This window comes from Poecile atricapillus, chromosome 1 (assembly GCF_030490865.1).
Source record: "Poecile atricapillus isolate bPoeAtr1 chromosome 1, bPoeAtr1.hap1, whole genome shotgun sequence".
Classification (NCBI taxonomy): Eukaryota; Metazoa; Chordata; class Aves; order Passeriformes; family Paridae; genus Poecile; species Poecile atricapillus.
In genome coordinates this window covers 157,028,736-157,045,686 of record NC_081249.1, presented here as the reverse complement: position 1 = coordinate 157,045,686, position 16,951 = coordinate 157,028,736, and the positions used below count along the sequence as shown (strand labels likewise).

The following is a 16,951-nucleotide window of genomic DNA, read 5'->3' as shown; positions in this document are numbered from 1 at the left end:
AAGGCCTATAGACTGACGAATGTGTGACAAAGAGGCTATAAAGGATCTGGTCAGATGTAGCTAATTAAAGGTAAATGAAGGACAGCTGCTTTTTATGTTGCCAGCACATCTTTGATCTGCTCTACCCCTCAGACCTCTCTGGGCAAGGTAGTTAAATACAAACTAGGAGGCCTATTTTAAAGACATTAAAACCCTCCAGGGCAATCGAGTGACAGTCCAAGCAGCCATAAGCTGTTTGCTTTATTCATTAGAGAACTTTAAATGTGTCAAGGAATAAAATAATGTCCGTGCTCTTAGATCAGCATTAGCAATGAAGATTACAACAGCTCTGGGACGTATGAATGGGCAAACTTCTTATGAAAACAAGTTTACTGAGGAGCATTTTACTTCTAGCAGCAACAAAAATATCAGTTACACATTTTTGTTGCAGGAATATTGATTCAATATGCATTGAAATATCTGAAGCTGTAGTGACACAAGCGTCATGTAACCCAGCACTGACCTCAGTGGTCCCTTCAGTCATGGTTTGAAAAACTTCCATTTCAGACACACATGAAGGAAAGAATATGTCATATCTGAGTGACATAATAGCCTGTAATACTTGCTGAAAAATTTATGGAGAACTTGCACAATATATAGCCTTTCACTTGTGTCTAGAGACTCAGATACTGAAGTTTGTAAACTGCAAGTGTTTATTTTATAACACAAAGTTTTAGTGGTAATATAGCATCAGAAAGACTAACTAAAGAAGAAAATCAGTTAGCTGTATAAACAACTTTTTATTGCTAGTCATTTTGGAAAAAGCGACTTTGCACAGAAGTATTTTTGACAACTCAGTGTATTTTTAGAAAATTTTTTGATATCTTAATGTTTTTATTACTATTTTTAAATAGGAATTTTAATGATAGTTTAAATTTAATCAAATTCCTGTGACATTCTAAGTGGTAAATTCTGGTGATCCATGCTATATTGCCTCAATAAAATTTAAGAACTTGTGGAAAATATTTGCTTTTTTAATGTTGTGTTCTGTGTTTTGCTCCATGATATTTTGTGTCAGTACCTAAATGTCACTTTGTTTGACTGCATGATCAAACTCTCCATGCTATTCAGCCTCACTGGAACAGCACTGGTATTTAAAATCAGGGAAATGTGTGAAAAGTCTAGAATTCTAAAACCGTGTTTTTGAGCACATCATAAATGCAAATTTTGTGGTTCTTACCGTACAAAGAATACGTACAAAGAATTTTTGCCCTTTATGGGGCAAAAAGCATTTTGCCCCATAAAGGCTCTGTGTGAGTAGTGCAGTAGGAAGTGCATCTCTGTGAAAGCAGTATATGCTATTGGAGTCTGGAAAAACCTTTCTTCCAAAGACATGTAGCTCTAGTAGAAGATTCTTTGTTACAAGCCACTGATTTTTGCTGGCTGATTTGACAATTCCTTCTAGTCTTATTATAAATATATTCAACTATGAATAATTTAAAATTAACTCTATCCCCCAAATTGTCACAGATTTCTCTAATGGCAGATATATCAGTCAAGCCATAGGCATGAGGTTAATCAAATTGGTAGATCTGTGAAACAAGGACTTCTTTTTTTCGTTTTAAAGTACACAGCAAATCAAATTAAACTGGAAAGATGGCCTTTGTTATTACTCAGTACTTAGAGAATACAAATGAGCATTGAGCAGTTTAAGTGAAGCATGTTAATGGATTCACAGATCTGTGTTCTAGGCAACAGTAGGTATAAAGATGTGGTTATTGCTGGCAGCATGAGCATGATTTCCTGATTTGGCTGATTGTGCCTTGAATGTTGTAGAAAGCAAACTATGAATAAATTTGTGCTAAATTTAGAGCAGTTTAAGTTTAGAGCATGCTTGCTTTGAACATTAAACCTAGATATCTTTTTTACCACAGAGACAAGAAATACATTGATAAAAATATTGAAGAATTCTGCTAAATGTAAGTTAAGTAGACATTGTTGATTGAGAACCCGTGGTTTTGATGAGCATATTTACAGCTATCCCACTCATGCTGAATCAAGGTGTATCAGTTGGCTGTGTGTTAGACTGAAAAAATGTCTATACTATGGTAGAACTACTGTAAAAGGGAATTGCAATTGCTTGGTAGGACCATTTGTCACCAATCTAAAGATCCAATAAAAATAAGTCAGAACAAAGGATCTAAAATATAAGAAAAATCTCAGGGGGATTTTATTTTTTATTTTTTATTTTTTATTATTTTTTCCAACAAAGTTCCCGAGGCAAGACAAACACTTTCTCAATGTGTTCCTTATTGACAGATGTTGAATTTCAAATATAGTTTTATCATTACTGTAATAACCTCTCAGCACTTGCATATGCATGTATTATCTCAAGGTGGAATTTGCCCTTCCAAAGGTATAAAGCTTTGTCCATGTGTGCCCAGGTATAGATTACAATTTAGGTTTGAGTATCTTTTATTCAGAGTATGACTATTTAAGAAGATGCATACCATTTTCTGTCTTTATTCACTTAATTGCTGTAACTCAATTTTCAAGCTCAGCAAAAATAATAGACTACAATTGCATTTGTTTTATATTTTCAGAACTGAACAGTTTCCTATCTGGTAATAATGTTCTCTTTAGCTGGGCGGGCAGCAGTGAAATGCAGCAGATACTGGGTAAGAATTGTGAGCACCAAAGATGAGCAGTTTGAACTTTCTGATATGAGCATTGGGCATCAGCATGTTTCTAGCTAGGTCTGTGTATTTGGGCTTGGAGGCTGGAGGGGGTTATGGCTGAGCAACAACTGGTCTAGACAAAATGCTGCCTGAAACACTCATTTCCAGCTGCTGTCTTCCACACATCTAGGATTCTCCTGCCCTTGAGGAATCTTTACTTGAAACTCAAAGATTAAAATGTTTCATTGCTATCCTATATAACCAAGGAGCCATTATTATTTCAGCACAAGCTGAATTTCTTTCGTGGGGAGAGCTTCAAGAACACTGACCACTTTCAGCACAATTAGTATGGACCAAACAACAGAAATTTCCATCTGCTGCTGATGTCCAGGGTGGTTTGGTTTCCTTCTTTTTTTCAAAGCCAGGTAATCACTGTTCCCAGCCCTGCTTTTGCAAATAGCAATTCCAGATAGCAGTACTACACTGACAGGTTGCATCTGTTAAGGAACACTGTTACCTAACAAGAGGTTGAGCATGACCCAGCTCCTCCTATAGACATGAAAGACTTCTAAAAATGTGTCAGTAAACCAACAGCTCCTCCTGGGATTCTCCTGTGATCAGCCAACACATTTTTAAACACAAACATCCTTGTCTACACTAAGGGAAAATCATATCCAACAGCTTGTTTAATTAACATGTTTTCTAGTGTGTTTTCTCTGTGTAGACTAGGTCTCTGAGGAAGAATGACTCATGAATACAGCAATGCCATTATGGAGTACTTTTTGGAATAACTTTCCATTTCTCCACAGTTTCTAAGGAAAGCATTGATTTGGCTCCTTACCTAAAATGCTAATTAATGTTTGTGAGGAGCTCCTGGGTAGTTAATCCCATACAACATCACTAAATAGAATCCCGGGCAAGAGTTAAAGTAAGTGTCACTTTCTTAAGTGAGGGCTAACAGGTAGATCTTTCTCAGCACAGTCTATGCATGCTCTTGTAGAGTTTTCCTTGGAGCCTAGGTGACATGTGCTACAACTGAGAAGGGCACAGTACTTGGCTGCTTCCCTAGGGAAGGAGTGAGCCTTGCCTGCCCAGTGAAACTAACATTTTGTGGACTTTTCAGAGGAAGGTGTACCCTTATAGAACAGGTAAAAGCTTGATGTGTCTATGAATATGAAGTCAGATAGCCAGCTGATAGAATTTAATCAACCTGTGCAGAATTGACTGCAGGGAAGCTTTTTTTCCAAGCATTGATTTTTATGAAATAGTGCTGTTACAACCAGGAAAAGAGTCCGTGCTTCATCTTGTCAAATTGAGTGTTTTAGCTAACAGAAAAGCATATTTAAGAGGAATTTGTCATTGTTTTTATTGGGATACAAGGATCAACACGAGATTCTTTCTGTCAGACTTATATTCTCAGAAGGAAATGAATAGTACGCATAAAATATTTATGATCATTTCGTACATTGTAACTATATCTATGTAAAAGCCAAAATAAATATCAACTGTTCCAGCTATACAATATGCAGTGCCTGATGTGTTTATTGCCACATTTTCTATGACCAGTCTCCTGTCTGTTGTGTTTCTCCAGTGACTGTGTTATTCCAGGGAAATGAGTAACACAAGGGGAGGAGGGTGCATAATGGCTTCTGCACTGTAGGGGGTTGTCTGAACTAACACCTGGACCATGCTGTACACCTCTTGAGTCTGTGTTGAATCTGTGTTCGTGTACTATGCAGAAAACACGTAGAGGGCGAGCTGCTCAGGTTTCTTTGAAACAAATCAGTGTCTGTCACAGGCACTTCACACTTTTCAGTTCAGAGCTTTGAGGATCAATGAAATGCTGAAAATAAAAAGATCAGTCCTCTCCTAAGGAGTTCCAAAGCCCAAATGGTTCTGTTTTTATCTGTGTTATTTTGCAAGAATTGTTCACTAGATTTCATTCTTTTTCTCCCTATGCAGTGAATAGATGAAGTATGGAAACCCTTGCAGATATAAGGAGAACTATAATCCTGTGCTGCTGAAATCTCAAGCTTTCACATTTTGCCAGATGGATTGTTACAATTACAGCACATTTTAAACGGTGTCACAGTATTCTCAAGCCATGTATGATTATTGATACGAGACCTGTGTGAATGATGGAATAGTGCAACAAAGAACAAAGGAACTGAAAATAGCCAGCAGTCACCAAAGTGTTTGCACTGAAGAGATGTGTGTGAAGATTGCCAGTTTGAAATTCTAAGTGTGAATCTTGTAGAGGGAAAGGCAATGTAATCCACAATGGGAAACAATTTAAAGGCAGAAGATATTATTTGGGAAAGGGAAAATGCTTTACTGGGGAGGGTCAGTTTGGGGGTCAGCATTTTCTGTCATTTTATTCCCTCCATGGGCTCAGTTACTGAGCAGAATGTTTTACATAATAGAATTCTGGACTCCTTCTTGGTTGTTGATCTTCCACTTGTGTATGCTCAGAGCATGTCAATGATGACAGCTGGTTGTTTCTTCAACACACAGATTTTGATTATGTCTTGTTTTATGGTTAGTATTTGGTTTTCATAGGGAATGTTTTCCCACCCAGAAGACAACAAATGTTGGACTGACCCAGTAATTGTTCTTCCCTATATTTCCTTTGGGCTCTTGTTCAGCTAGTTGGATGTGAGTTGTTTTAAACATAATTAGGCCATCATAAATCACTCTGGGTTGGTTTGCATGTGACATCACCAAGGACACCCAATGGGACAATTAGAGTATTTTTTCGGACAATGTATCTGTAACTATTTTAACTACTTTATCATGGAAATAAAGTTTGTAAACAGTAGTCTTTGCAGAGTGACAAGTTAAGATATATTGCACCCTGATAGAGCTGTTTACTAAATTAGATTTTCATAGTGCTAATCGAATTTGTCACAAAGCTGATGAACATTAGCTAGAGAAAGGGCAATATATTTTATTTTATTGAGCACATCTCAGAGTGCTTGTAATTTAGTAGGGCCACCACACTTTCTGGGCAGGCTATCAAGTAGGATGTTGTAATGATTTGCATGATTACTATAGTAGATGGAAAAATGTAGCTTGTGTTTGTAGCTGTTCCATTAGTGTCTTGCACAGTGTGCAGTCCTTTGGTGCTCTTCAGAGAGCTGTGTCATAATCCCTGCATCTTTTGAAGAATTTAGTCTGGTGAAATCAAGTTACTATACATCATTTAAAACCTGGTGTGTACTTATATGATGAGACAAAGGAAAGACTGAGAAAGGCAGATAACCAATAGAATCCTGAAGTTATCAAAACACAGTTCTTGCCAAGGACCTTGGAATTCATCTGATTCAGTTGCTGGAAAAATGCCTGAATTAAAAATTATCCTACGAGGACCAAGAAAATAGAGCCAAATTCTGGCACTCTACAGTTTTCTCCCAAAATGGTCATTAATGCTGCAAAAACAGAATAGGGTGAACAACCCTTGGCCCCATGCTTGGCCCCCTACTGTAGGCTCTATCTGCCAAAATAAGAATGAATAAAGGATCAAAAATGGAGACAGGGGGAGAAGGTTGGAAAAAGAGAGCTTAGAAAAGGAGGGTGGTTGGAAAGAGGAAAAACTCATAGGCTATGCCCCCTGCCAGCACTGAAATACTCAGTTGCAGCTCCACTCACAAAGTACCTGTTGGCAGCTGCTGGAGCAGTTTATAGACTTTGGGACAGTTCCCTTATGTGAAATGTGATATGATCTTATTTTAGTAAAATAGAAGCAATATGTGGACAATAATTACACTAATAAATACACCTGCACAGAAATAATGATGATAGTTTTTACTCTCATTGAAAAAAACTGCATTCTTTTTAATGAATCTCATTACCACTAATATTAATATCCTTTGGCTGATATCACCTATGTTGTCTTCCTTTTATTCAAAATTGAAAAAAAAAAAACGTATGTTGCATGGAGTGAAAAGAAAATACAGGAAAACAATGATCATAAATATTAACCTGATACTGTTTTTCAAGCTCAGTGGCAGGAAAGTAGGGATTGGAGCTATCTGGCAAATTTTATGTTTTTCAATCTTTATGCATTAAAGTATGGTGATAGAAAATAATGAAAATTGTTTCTGTTAAATTTGAACACAAAGCAATTATTTTTTGTTAGGAATTCCATTTAAACATTTTAACATCTTCACAAATTTTAATGTCAATTCCTATTAAAAACATTTAATGAAGAATTTTTGCATTGTAATCTAACATCTCCTTCAGTTACTATCTCCAAAAGTTATTTGTGTTCATGTGCAAAAACTTTTGCTGTTCTTTTTAATTTTATAAATAGCTTCTTATCCCTTGGGATAAATATCTGTTATCAACAATACATGTATTCGATATGTAAAGTGTGTCAAGCAGAAGATAAATTATTATTTTTAAATGTAGGTATTTAATATAGGCTGAGCTAAAATCTATATTGCATTTATTGGCTTCATCTCCTTTGGCTATAATGAGAATCCTCCTTCTGCTAATGCTCTGGTTCAGTTTAAAAAGCTTAGTAAGTATCTGTGTTACTCAGAAGGTTTGCATAAAGCTGAAATAAAAATTAGGTAATGTTTTGAAATTTAATGTTATCTGATATAAACTTTAAGCCACATCCCCAATTTTCCTGTTCTACCCGAAACACTAAACTTATTGGTTCTAAAATAATCAAAATGTGAAACTTCAAGCCTCCCTTAGGTTATATTCAATAAAGGAAAGAAGCTCAGGTTTCTGATACTGATTACATACTGCAGTGTGTGGCACTCAGGCGGAGCCTGGTTCCTGCATGAAGCTCACCAAGAGCTTTTCTCCATCAAGTCTGTTAAAGAATAGGGCCAAAATGGAAATTCCATTAGTTTAATAGTTTTTTGTGTGCAATATTTCAAAACGTGATTTTCTCCTTGTGTTAATTTCAATACTTTCCTTAGAAAAAGAAAGTAGTTGAGTAGCCTAGCATGTAACAAACTGTATTAGTGACTGGGTGCCATTAAAGGAGGAGGACAGGATGTGGAACTTAAGACAGTGACATCTGAAATAGGAGAGCATCTAGGGGAGCACAAGCATGTGCTTAATTTCAGTGGGACTGTATTTTATACATAAAGAAAGGAATTTTCAGGTATTTTAACTTGAAGAAGAACGCTTTCCTGAATCAAGAATTTTAAAAACTGAGCTCCAAATCACCAAAAGGCACATTCTTTATTACAAAATCTTTGTAATTGTTTTCGCAATAATAAACAAATGCATTCAAACATGTAAATAAGTATAGTCTTCACAACCTGTTTCTTCATGATGTAGCATTCAATTTATTACAGTGGATAAAAAGCATGAGTGGACATTTAAGGGTCCTAATAACCAGGGAATATGAATTTCAAAGACATTGTAATTGTTATCTAGGACATTTATGTATGTATTTTCTTAGCATTTCAAAGTCCTGTAAGATCTGTGTAGTAGATTTTATTGTGTCTGCATATTTGCTGCTCTCTAAAATATACTTTCACAGTGATCCTGATAAATACATCTTTTTACTCTTTGTTTGCTCTTTGGAATGAGGCTGATATGCCAAATGGAAAGTAGAGTAGGCAAACCTAGAAATTTTACTAGAAAGTTCTCCCTGGGTTATGTATGGACTTTACATCAGGCGTCAGATGGGTGGGAAAAATCGTAGAGCCAACTTTGAAGGTGGTGTTGACAGGTGTATTTGGGATCTTCTTGACATTGGCCCTTGAGGTTCACGCTCACTTCTGGGATGTGGGAAGTCACATTCAACATGGGAACTAGGTGCTAATGATGAGCAGTGGAGCAGGAAGGGGAAAAGCCAGGACTACATGTCAGCATCAGCACAGGGCAGGATAGGACAAAGACCAGAGAGGCTGCAGCTCAGATACTCAGGAATCAGCTGTCATCTTTACGTCAAGTTCATCTGAGCCACCAGTGCAGTCCTGCAGTGTCCTTAGGAATTATTCTTATACGACAAAGAAGCAAGTGACAACCTGAAGTCCCTTCCTTTGCTACGATCATTAACAAGGCTTAATGTATTTATTTATGATGCCAATCAAATGTTCCCACTGTTCTTAAGTCAAAAAACTGAGCAAAAACTATGATTAAATTGATTGCAAAGCTGAAGTTCTTACCCCACTTTAATGAACAATTAGCTCTGTTTACTGTTGAAAATCCCAGTGGTTTATGCACACTACAGAAGAGCATGTTTAGTATATGGGGTGTACGAGTACTGTATCATCAATGATATGTGTAGGTTTTTACTTTGCTTTTCGAAATTCAAAAACTGTTGGAGTCAATGGAAATTACTGTTTGTACAAATGTTTATTAGGCCTTTCTTTGTTATTCTTTTATAGGTCTTGTAGAAATTTGCCTGATGCATCCCCTTGATGTAGTGAAAACAAGGTAAGATCATGCTTGAACAGGTTTTGTTGACACTGGAAGATATCCAAATTACAAGCTGTCAAAAACTAAAATGCTAGAACTTCTCCCAGTAAGATAACTTGTGCCTCTAATGACGTTTATATTTACTTACCTGTATTTACAGCATTTGACAGATGGAATTTGAGTAGCATGGCACATTTCTCATTAGAGGTCATCTAAAGGTGTTAAATCTGCTTATGACATGTGTTTTTACTCTTGTAACCCAATGCTATGACATGAAGATGGCTAAAGTTAAATTCACTTAGTATAGGTAATATCTACAGTAATGCTTTTATATGTAATTGGGAAATACCATATTGCCTCCAAAATAATTTTCACAGGTTTTTAATAAAAATAATAAGAGGAGATGTTCCATATTCTCTTTATAAGCTAAATAATTTCATGATTTTATATATTTAAAATATTTTTATCTGTCTGTATTTTGTTTTCTGAATATGTGTTCTTGTATGAGTATAAATGTTGTTGAATGACCTTGAAAATTTGCTCATTAGTTTGTTTTTTTTCTAATGTTGGTTACTGATATGAAAAAAGAATAGATTTGTTTCTAGTTTCTGGAACACCATTTTATTTTCTATGCTTTTTAGTTTTTATATAAATTCACAAGTAAGTGTTACTGTACATGAAAAGCAAACCAGAATGGAGAAGCATACGAATGGAGAAAACCAGAATGGAGAAGGAGAAAACTATTTATGCCACATGTGTTGTGCAGTGCAAATAATTACCATATACTGTTCCTGCAGCTCTATCTAGGTCACAGACAAACTAGGTATTAGACAAACTAGGTAGAAAAACTTCACTAGGAGACTAATTAGACCCAAACAAATGATGAGGACAGCTGTGATCTCTGGAATATGCTTGAAGTTCTCAATAATGACTTCTAGTTTCAGTTAGCCAACGCGAGCTTTTTGTGGATGTATTTTTGGCTCCTGTTTAAATCACATTCTATGATTTGCCAAAGACCTTGAGATTTGTTTTTTTGCAGGTTGCATTTTTACAGAAGGAAGTCTTCAGTCTGTGGTCATTGCCCAACACCAGCCAGGAGATATTTATTCAGGCTCCAGCTGCATTAACACTGCTGGGGAGCTGCAGATCCTCGTCAGGGTGTGGAGTTTGCTCAGGCAATCCCTCTGTATCCCTTCATAACGTGGATGTGTTGGTTGATGTAGAGACAATGCACCTGGTGGTTCTGAGGGTCCTCTATGCCCTTCCAAGTACTACTGAAAAAATGCTATTAGAACAAGGCTTTCATAAGATTGAAATTTAAGGCTCAAAAGCAACAGGGTACAAGCAAAACAAATACAAGACCAAATTTAAAAGAGAAAAAAATCTGTCTTGCTCTTCTGTCAAGTGGTCCCCAAAGGATGTGCTTTAGTGATTTCGTTTGGGCAGTTTGTGCTGTAACTCTTCTATAGCTTTCAAGCTTTGGTGTTACTTCTTCCTGTTTTTCTCTTTGTACTGAACTAGAAATTGTGGGGTTTTATACTAAGAATGTAGATCATTGGTAATTTAATGTAAGCCACATATCATGTGTCAGAAAATGCATTAATTGCACATCTGTACTGGCAGTCAACAGACATACTTTCAGTTTTTCTGATAGGAACCGCCAGTGGACTCTCAGAACACAAGGACAGATTTTCCCATGTCTCTTTGAGTTTTTTGTGAGTTTTACAAGCTTTTAGTAGTGAAAAGGCTTCTCAGATCCGACATCCAGAACTGTAAAGCTTTAAAGAGTGTGGGGGGATGTTTGTGAGGCTGTAACAATCCTTAAAAACATAATAAAAAGTAATAAAAATTAGGAAACCCATAAGTGTGAAATGTGAGTCCATGAACAGTGGAATTTTTAGAAGAAACAAAGAAGTAGGAAAAAAGGAAAGTACAGTAGCTGTGCAGAAGAAATCAGATTATCTATCAAGGTAAAACTGAGGGGCTGAATCAAATAAATCAATTAAACAAATTTCTTCATTTGAAGAAACTTCCATTAACTCCTCCACTGAGTTAGCTGCAGCTCTTTGCAGAAGTGGTCTGCACCCAAGTGTTAGTTTTTCTAGTTTGTTGATGCGGATGTATTGAGAGATATTATGCAGATTTTGCAGTAACTTTTCTGCAGATCTCAGCAGATGGTAGTAGTTGAAAATACTTACATTTTGAAAGCAAATGACAAAACCAAGAATAGAATGTCCTTTGATCTCATCCATCATTTTGTTCTATGTTCCTAACATCATGCTTCTTCCTTTCATTTTGTAATGGTCTAAATTTACTATGGCAGATTAATTCTTTGATGGCCTTGAAAGTTCAAATGAAACATTGGTTTTAATTCTGAACTTTGGACAGAGAATGTTTTCTAATAGTTTTTCATTGACTTTATTCCTTTCTTGCAGTGCCTCTAAGTACTGTTGTGTACTTAATCTTTCCCAACATGGTATTGATAATCCACCGTTTCCTAATCGCTTCCAGCTATTACAGTTTTGGTGATTTAGGTGGTTTAGGGTTTTCTTTCTTTTGGTTAGGTGAAAGGATGTATGAAAGCACCATTTTTTGCTTAATTTTTATCGTGTTTTGAGTTTCCTACCTTTTTTTCTAGAAGTGTGTTCGGTGCAAGGAGTCCTGTGGCCATTTCAAATCATTGTGATCTCACTGATCTAAGTTTCTGTTCTGAAGGAGTTTAGGAAGGATGTCAGAGGCTCACATCTAGTAGATTGGTGGCTTAGTGCTCCATTGATATTTTGTGTATGTGTATGTTTTTAATAAAAAATTTGGAGAAAATAAAGTTTCTGTCAAAGATTATTTTGAAACCCTGGAAAATGGTTTGGCTCCTTTATGACATTTTGCAATATCTTTTCTCTGTTTAGCAATTTTCTATTATTCTACAGTAACAATGCTAGATTTGTTTATCTGCTCACATCAAGGGAGGAACAGTATATAAGTACATGCTTATAAACATAGAGAATCGAATGCTTAATGAAGTGTTTTTTCCTAAGTGTACATCTGAAAATAATTCTATTTTTTGTCTGCTAGAACACCAAAGATCACTACTCTAAGAAATTCCTGTTAAATAGATAGAGGAAGATAACGATGATCCATTGTTTTAGCTTTATGAATCCCACTTATTCTTTGAAATGAAGCTCTTTTCTCATTTGCAAGATATATTGGAATAGTTTCTGATGAGATATTATTAAAAAAAGATGTGCTGAATTTTTAAGTTTTAGCTATTTCATATATCAGTTATCCTTATGATTAACTTAGCCATTAAATAAAATACTGAACCTCTGCTCTTGTCCTCCTAAATACAAAGTCTGATAAGTTTTTGTGTGTGGCCATGTATGAGAAGTGACAGCAGCAGCAAGAGTTTTTCAGTACAGATACAGGCAAGACATAGAAGGTCTGTTTTTCAATTAAGAACTCTCAATGATCTTTCTTTGCTAGAAAGTGAGGGAGGAGAAATGCATCTTAGCCTGGATAAAGAGCTGGGTTTGCTTACTTTGTGTCCTTTTTGTGTCTTAAGCATAATGCAGGCTGTAATGCTGTTTTCATCCATGAGACTTTCAAAGGATGACAAAATGTCATACTAGGTCATGGTACATAGGTCAAGACATTGCCATATATACTACTTTAAAATTAAAAATAGTAAAGTGCTTTTCCAGGTAGAGCTTATACTTCGTGTCCTGGTGTCATATATTTTGGCTCAATTAAATATGCAAAATTCAGATATTAACATTTTATTGTTGGAAAAATTAGTATTTATGCAGAAGCTCACAGGTGCATAGTTGGTGAGGGAAAGGGAGAGTAACAGGAAGCTGTATAAAGTCAAAGGAGAGCTATTGTATTTGAGGAATCAGTCAAGCAAGCCTGACTGGTAACTGGAGGATGCTACTGTGATCTGTCTGACAGTTCCAGTTTATGTTCTGAGGTAATCTGACTTCCCAGGGGGAAAAAACCCCCAAGCAGTTTGTTTTTTTCATTTCCCTAGTACTGGGTTACTGGCATAAAAATTATGTTTTCAGGAGCTCCATGAATTTGAACTAAATGCACTAACATAGAATTCTGCTTGCTATTGCATTTTAACACCTCAAAAAATGCATGCAACCATTGGTCATGTTAGAAAATTAGAACTACAAGTAGAAATACAATTTCAGCTAATATTTCCCTAGGTTTATAAGCTGATTCCCTTTATATGTGCTATTGTTCTTTTTTTTTTTCTTTGATTATCACCAATATTTATGCAGCTGAATTTTAGTGACTGCACTCTTCCTGAAAACAATTCAAAATTGCCTTTGCAAGTATTCATACAGACTGTGAAACATATATTGGTGTAGAAATAACCATTTTGGATGTGACTTGGTATTATGCAGTTAGAAAATGGAAACCTACTGAGTAATTTTTTTTAACAGTTGTCTACGTGAGAGAATTTAATAGAAAACAGATAAAAAATAGAAAAAAGATTAAAAATAACAACACATCAAAAACTTTCCAATGCATAACATTTGAAAAACAAATACATCTGAAATTGTTGAATTATCTGAATATGTTTCCAATAAACAGGAAAAGTGTTAGGGGAATTATGAATTTTTTACTTCTCTATTCCATTTTAGGCTTAATTTGACATCACTATACACTTTGAGACAAATATTTGAAAGAAAGATGGTTTCTCTCACATTTCAATAATACCAATTTGTCCTCCAGATCTGTGTTGACTTCAGTGGAGATAGATGAATTCATACCACTGGAGTATTTAGTATTTATTTATGTCTTTTACTTCTGGACAATGTATTCAAAGAGAGGTGAATGTTATGCCAAATACCATATAAAAGGCTTGGAGAAAGTCTAGTTTATTATTTTAACAGTAGAATCATCAGGGTAACCTTTGTCGTAACAATTGAAACATATATTCAGTAGGCAGTTTTTAATATTTCTCTAGTTAACTTAAATGCACAGTTCCATTTGATTTTTTTCTCTATATTTAAACAGTCTTTTCTATTTTTCTAAATAGTTGTGCCTTCACAACTCATTCTCACATGGGGATGAGTGGGCAATTTCAAAATTCATGAGTAAAGGAGACCGAGGAGACATTCTTTTTTAAAAAAAATTTACTTCAATTTATCAGGAGAATAAGTTATTAAGTATATCTTGTTTTCATGATCAACCTATCCAACATCCCTGGTTTTTTTCTTAAAGCTGTTTCTCACCTCTGGCAGGGAGGCTGCAGTCCATGTTGCTCTACTGAAATACCTCTTCACATAGTTCAGCTTTAGGTCAGAATCTTCATATGGACTGACATTTGGTCTCATGTGTGATCCCAAACATCAGCATTTAAAATATGAGGCAAATAATTCACCTTAGAAACTGTGGAAGAGATTTTTGTGTAGTCAGGATGGAGATTTTAAATTTTTCTACTATTTCTGAAAAATTCTAAACCAACGTCATGAATTTAAAGGCCCAAATCTAAAAAATAATTTGGGATCTAAATCGAGGTTTGGAATCTGCATTACAGACCCATCTCTAGTAAGCAACTGTTCTGCTGATTTGTGTGCATGTTTATCCATTCTGTTCCTTTGTTCCAATTCTGTCATTTTGGTCTTATTAAAAAAGTTCAGCTTACTACATGTGTTTCCGATCTCATTCCATCTGTTATTTTGCAAGAGCTACTTCCTTTATATCATTAATTTCTCTTTGATTTTTGGTCTTTTTTGTTTGAATGGGCAGAGGTGGAGCTTGTTTCTGAAAAAGATTGGTTAAGGAAAAGTTCATTGTCCTTATACAATGTTACCATTTCCAAGTGACCGTAGTTCGCTTGGTTTGCATCAGGCCATGTTAAGTTCATGGTTCTTGATGCAAACTGCTCTAGTTAGATTTGTAACAGTTTTAATAGAAAATAGTCTTGCTGTCCTGGGAAAATTATCAGGATACCAAAATATTCTGTATTGGAATGAACAGTTGAACTCTCAGAAGACTTAGAAAAACAATGAGTTATGGCCAATGAAACTTCGTGTAATTAATTTTGGATTTTGGAGGTTTTCACTTCCTTTTTTTTCTTTCTTTTTTTCTTCCTCTACAATGACTTTTAAGTAATTTTGGACTAGAAAAACAGAAGGTTTTGTTTGAAAATGCACAGAACAACATCCATTGTCATCTAAAAGAAGTGCATAAAAATATATTGAAAGTGATAGTTTCTTGAGAAATGTTTTTTTTTCATTTTGAAGAAAAAGAACTGAGTAAAAATAATCCCTGACCAAGTCAGCTTAATGTCCTTATTTCATCCAAATGTCAAGACTTTTCTCTGGGATTAGATTTCCTTCAATTATCAGTGGCCTTTGGCACAATTTTTCACAGGGCTTGTGTGCATATTGCAACTTTTGCTCTGGTTTTGGCATTTGAATTTCAGCATTGAAATACTTTGGATATTTATGTACAGATCCAAATTTTTTATAATGAGGACTTTACAGTTTATAGTAATTTGGATGTGGATGTGATCCAGTGCTCTATAATTTGCCCTTCTTTTTCCTTCTATGTACAATCTGTTAGGAATTAATAAGGGCACATGGGCTAATAATTCCTGCTAGATATATTATTGCAATTTAAATCCTTCCCTGAATTAAAGAACAGTATTGATGTACACTGTTAAACAGATGCTCTGATTTGCAGTGCTGGTTGAAGTGGTTCAGTTCCTATATGCTTTTTCTTTTTTTTGTTATTCATAGGCATACCACATGTATATTTTTATAAAGAGTGTCAAATCCTTTTGGATAAAAGGAGCTGTGTAAGTGTGGCTTCATCATCTCCTCATGTGATAGTGTTATTTGTGATCAAACACCAGAACTGCTTGATGATACCCCTATTTCAAATCAGTGTAGATTTTTGGAAGATCTATAACCTATATTTTCTTGATTTTAAAATTCTATCCCTTCTTTGATAGAAACTTAATTTCTGCATCATCAAATCAGACTGCTGCAGATCTCTCAAGCTTTGCTTTAATTTTGATTACACATTCTGCCATCTACTCGAGTTTTTTAAATGAATAGGAGGTGCCTTTTTGGACTAAAATACCCTAAAATCATAGTTTTCACTTGACAGCATGGCATGATGATAACATGCTTTGGATTACATGTAATCTGTGCCATTTCACTGGATTTACTGAAACTTCCCTGAGCTTCTTGAGTCACTTGTGAGCTGTAACAACCTAGAATTTCTAATTTCTAATCTCAACCCACAAAATAAACCGTGTCCACCTTCAGCTCAAGATAGAACATTCACCTCTATTTACCTATTAAAGAATGCTTTCCTGGTTTGTGAGGCTTTTAGGGGAATAATGTGAAATAAAAGACAACTCCAGATGCTGAAATAGTCACCTACTTCAGGAGTGCACTGGAAGGAAATTAAATGGCTCTATATGCAGGGAGGAAGTGGCAAGATCATCACAGGGGAATTGAGAGAGGCAGTAGTAGATGGGATAGATAGATTTTGAGACAAGGAAGCAAGTGGACAGTCTACCAGAGACAGCAAAAGAAAGAGAATGCCAGGGCAAGAAAGAATGTGTGGTGTTTTTCTTGTATAATTTCTTGACAGATAGATACAGAAGGGATGTTTTGGGTTTCTAGAAGGCTGGTGGACCAAAGCTGACTTGGAGTGGCTTTAGTTATCTTCAAGATGCAGTATTTAATTTTGTTTGAGATTTTTGGTTTGGTGCATCTTCCCATTAGAGTGTGATGCCAATGACCCCAAGGTCACGGGTTCAATCCCTGTATGGGCCATTCACTTAAGAGTAGGACTTGATGATTCCTGGATCCCCTCCAACCCAGACAATTCTATGATTCTGTGAGAAGGTCTTTTGCATTCCTCAAGTGCAGCTCTGT

General features: G+C 35.7%; 1 protein-coding gene across 4 annotated transcripts in view; it reads left to right on the top strand.

Moving 5' to 3' along the window:
* SLC25A21 (solute carrier family 25 member 21) overlaps positions 1 to 16,951 on the top strand; it is a 238,376-nt gene that overhangs the window by 125,716 nt on the left and 95,709 nt on the right. For all 4 annotated transcript variants that reach the window (XM_058847647.1, XM_058847638.1, XM_058847629.1 and 1 more), the window contains exon 2: positions 9,017 to 9,065. In XM_058847647.1, coding sequence (XP_058703630.1) covers positions 9,017 to 9,065 — 49 coding nt within the window. The remainder of the gene's footprint in view (positions 1 to 9,016; positions 9,066 to 16,951) is intronic.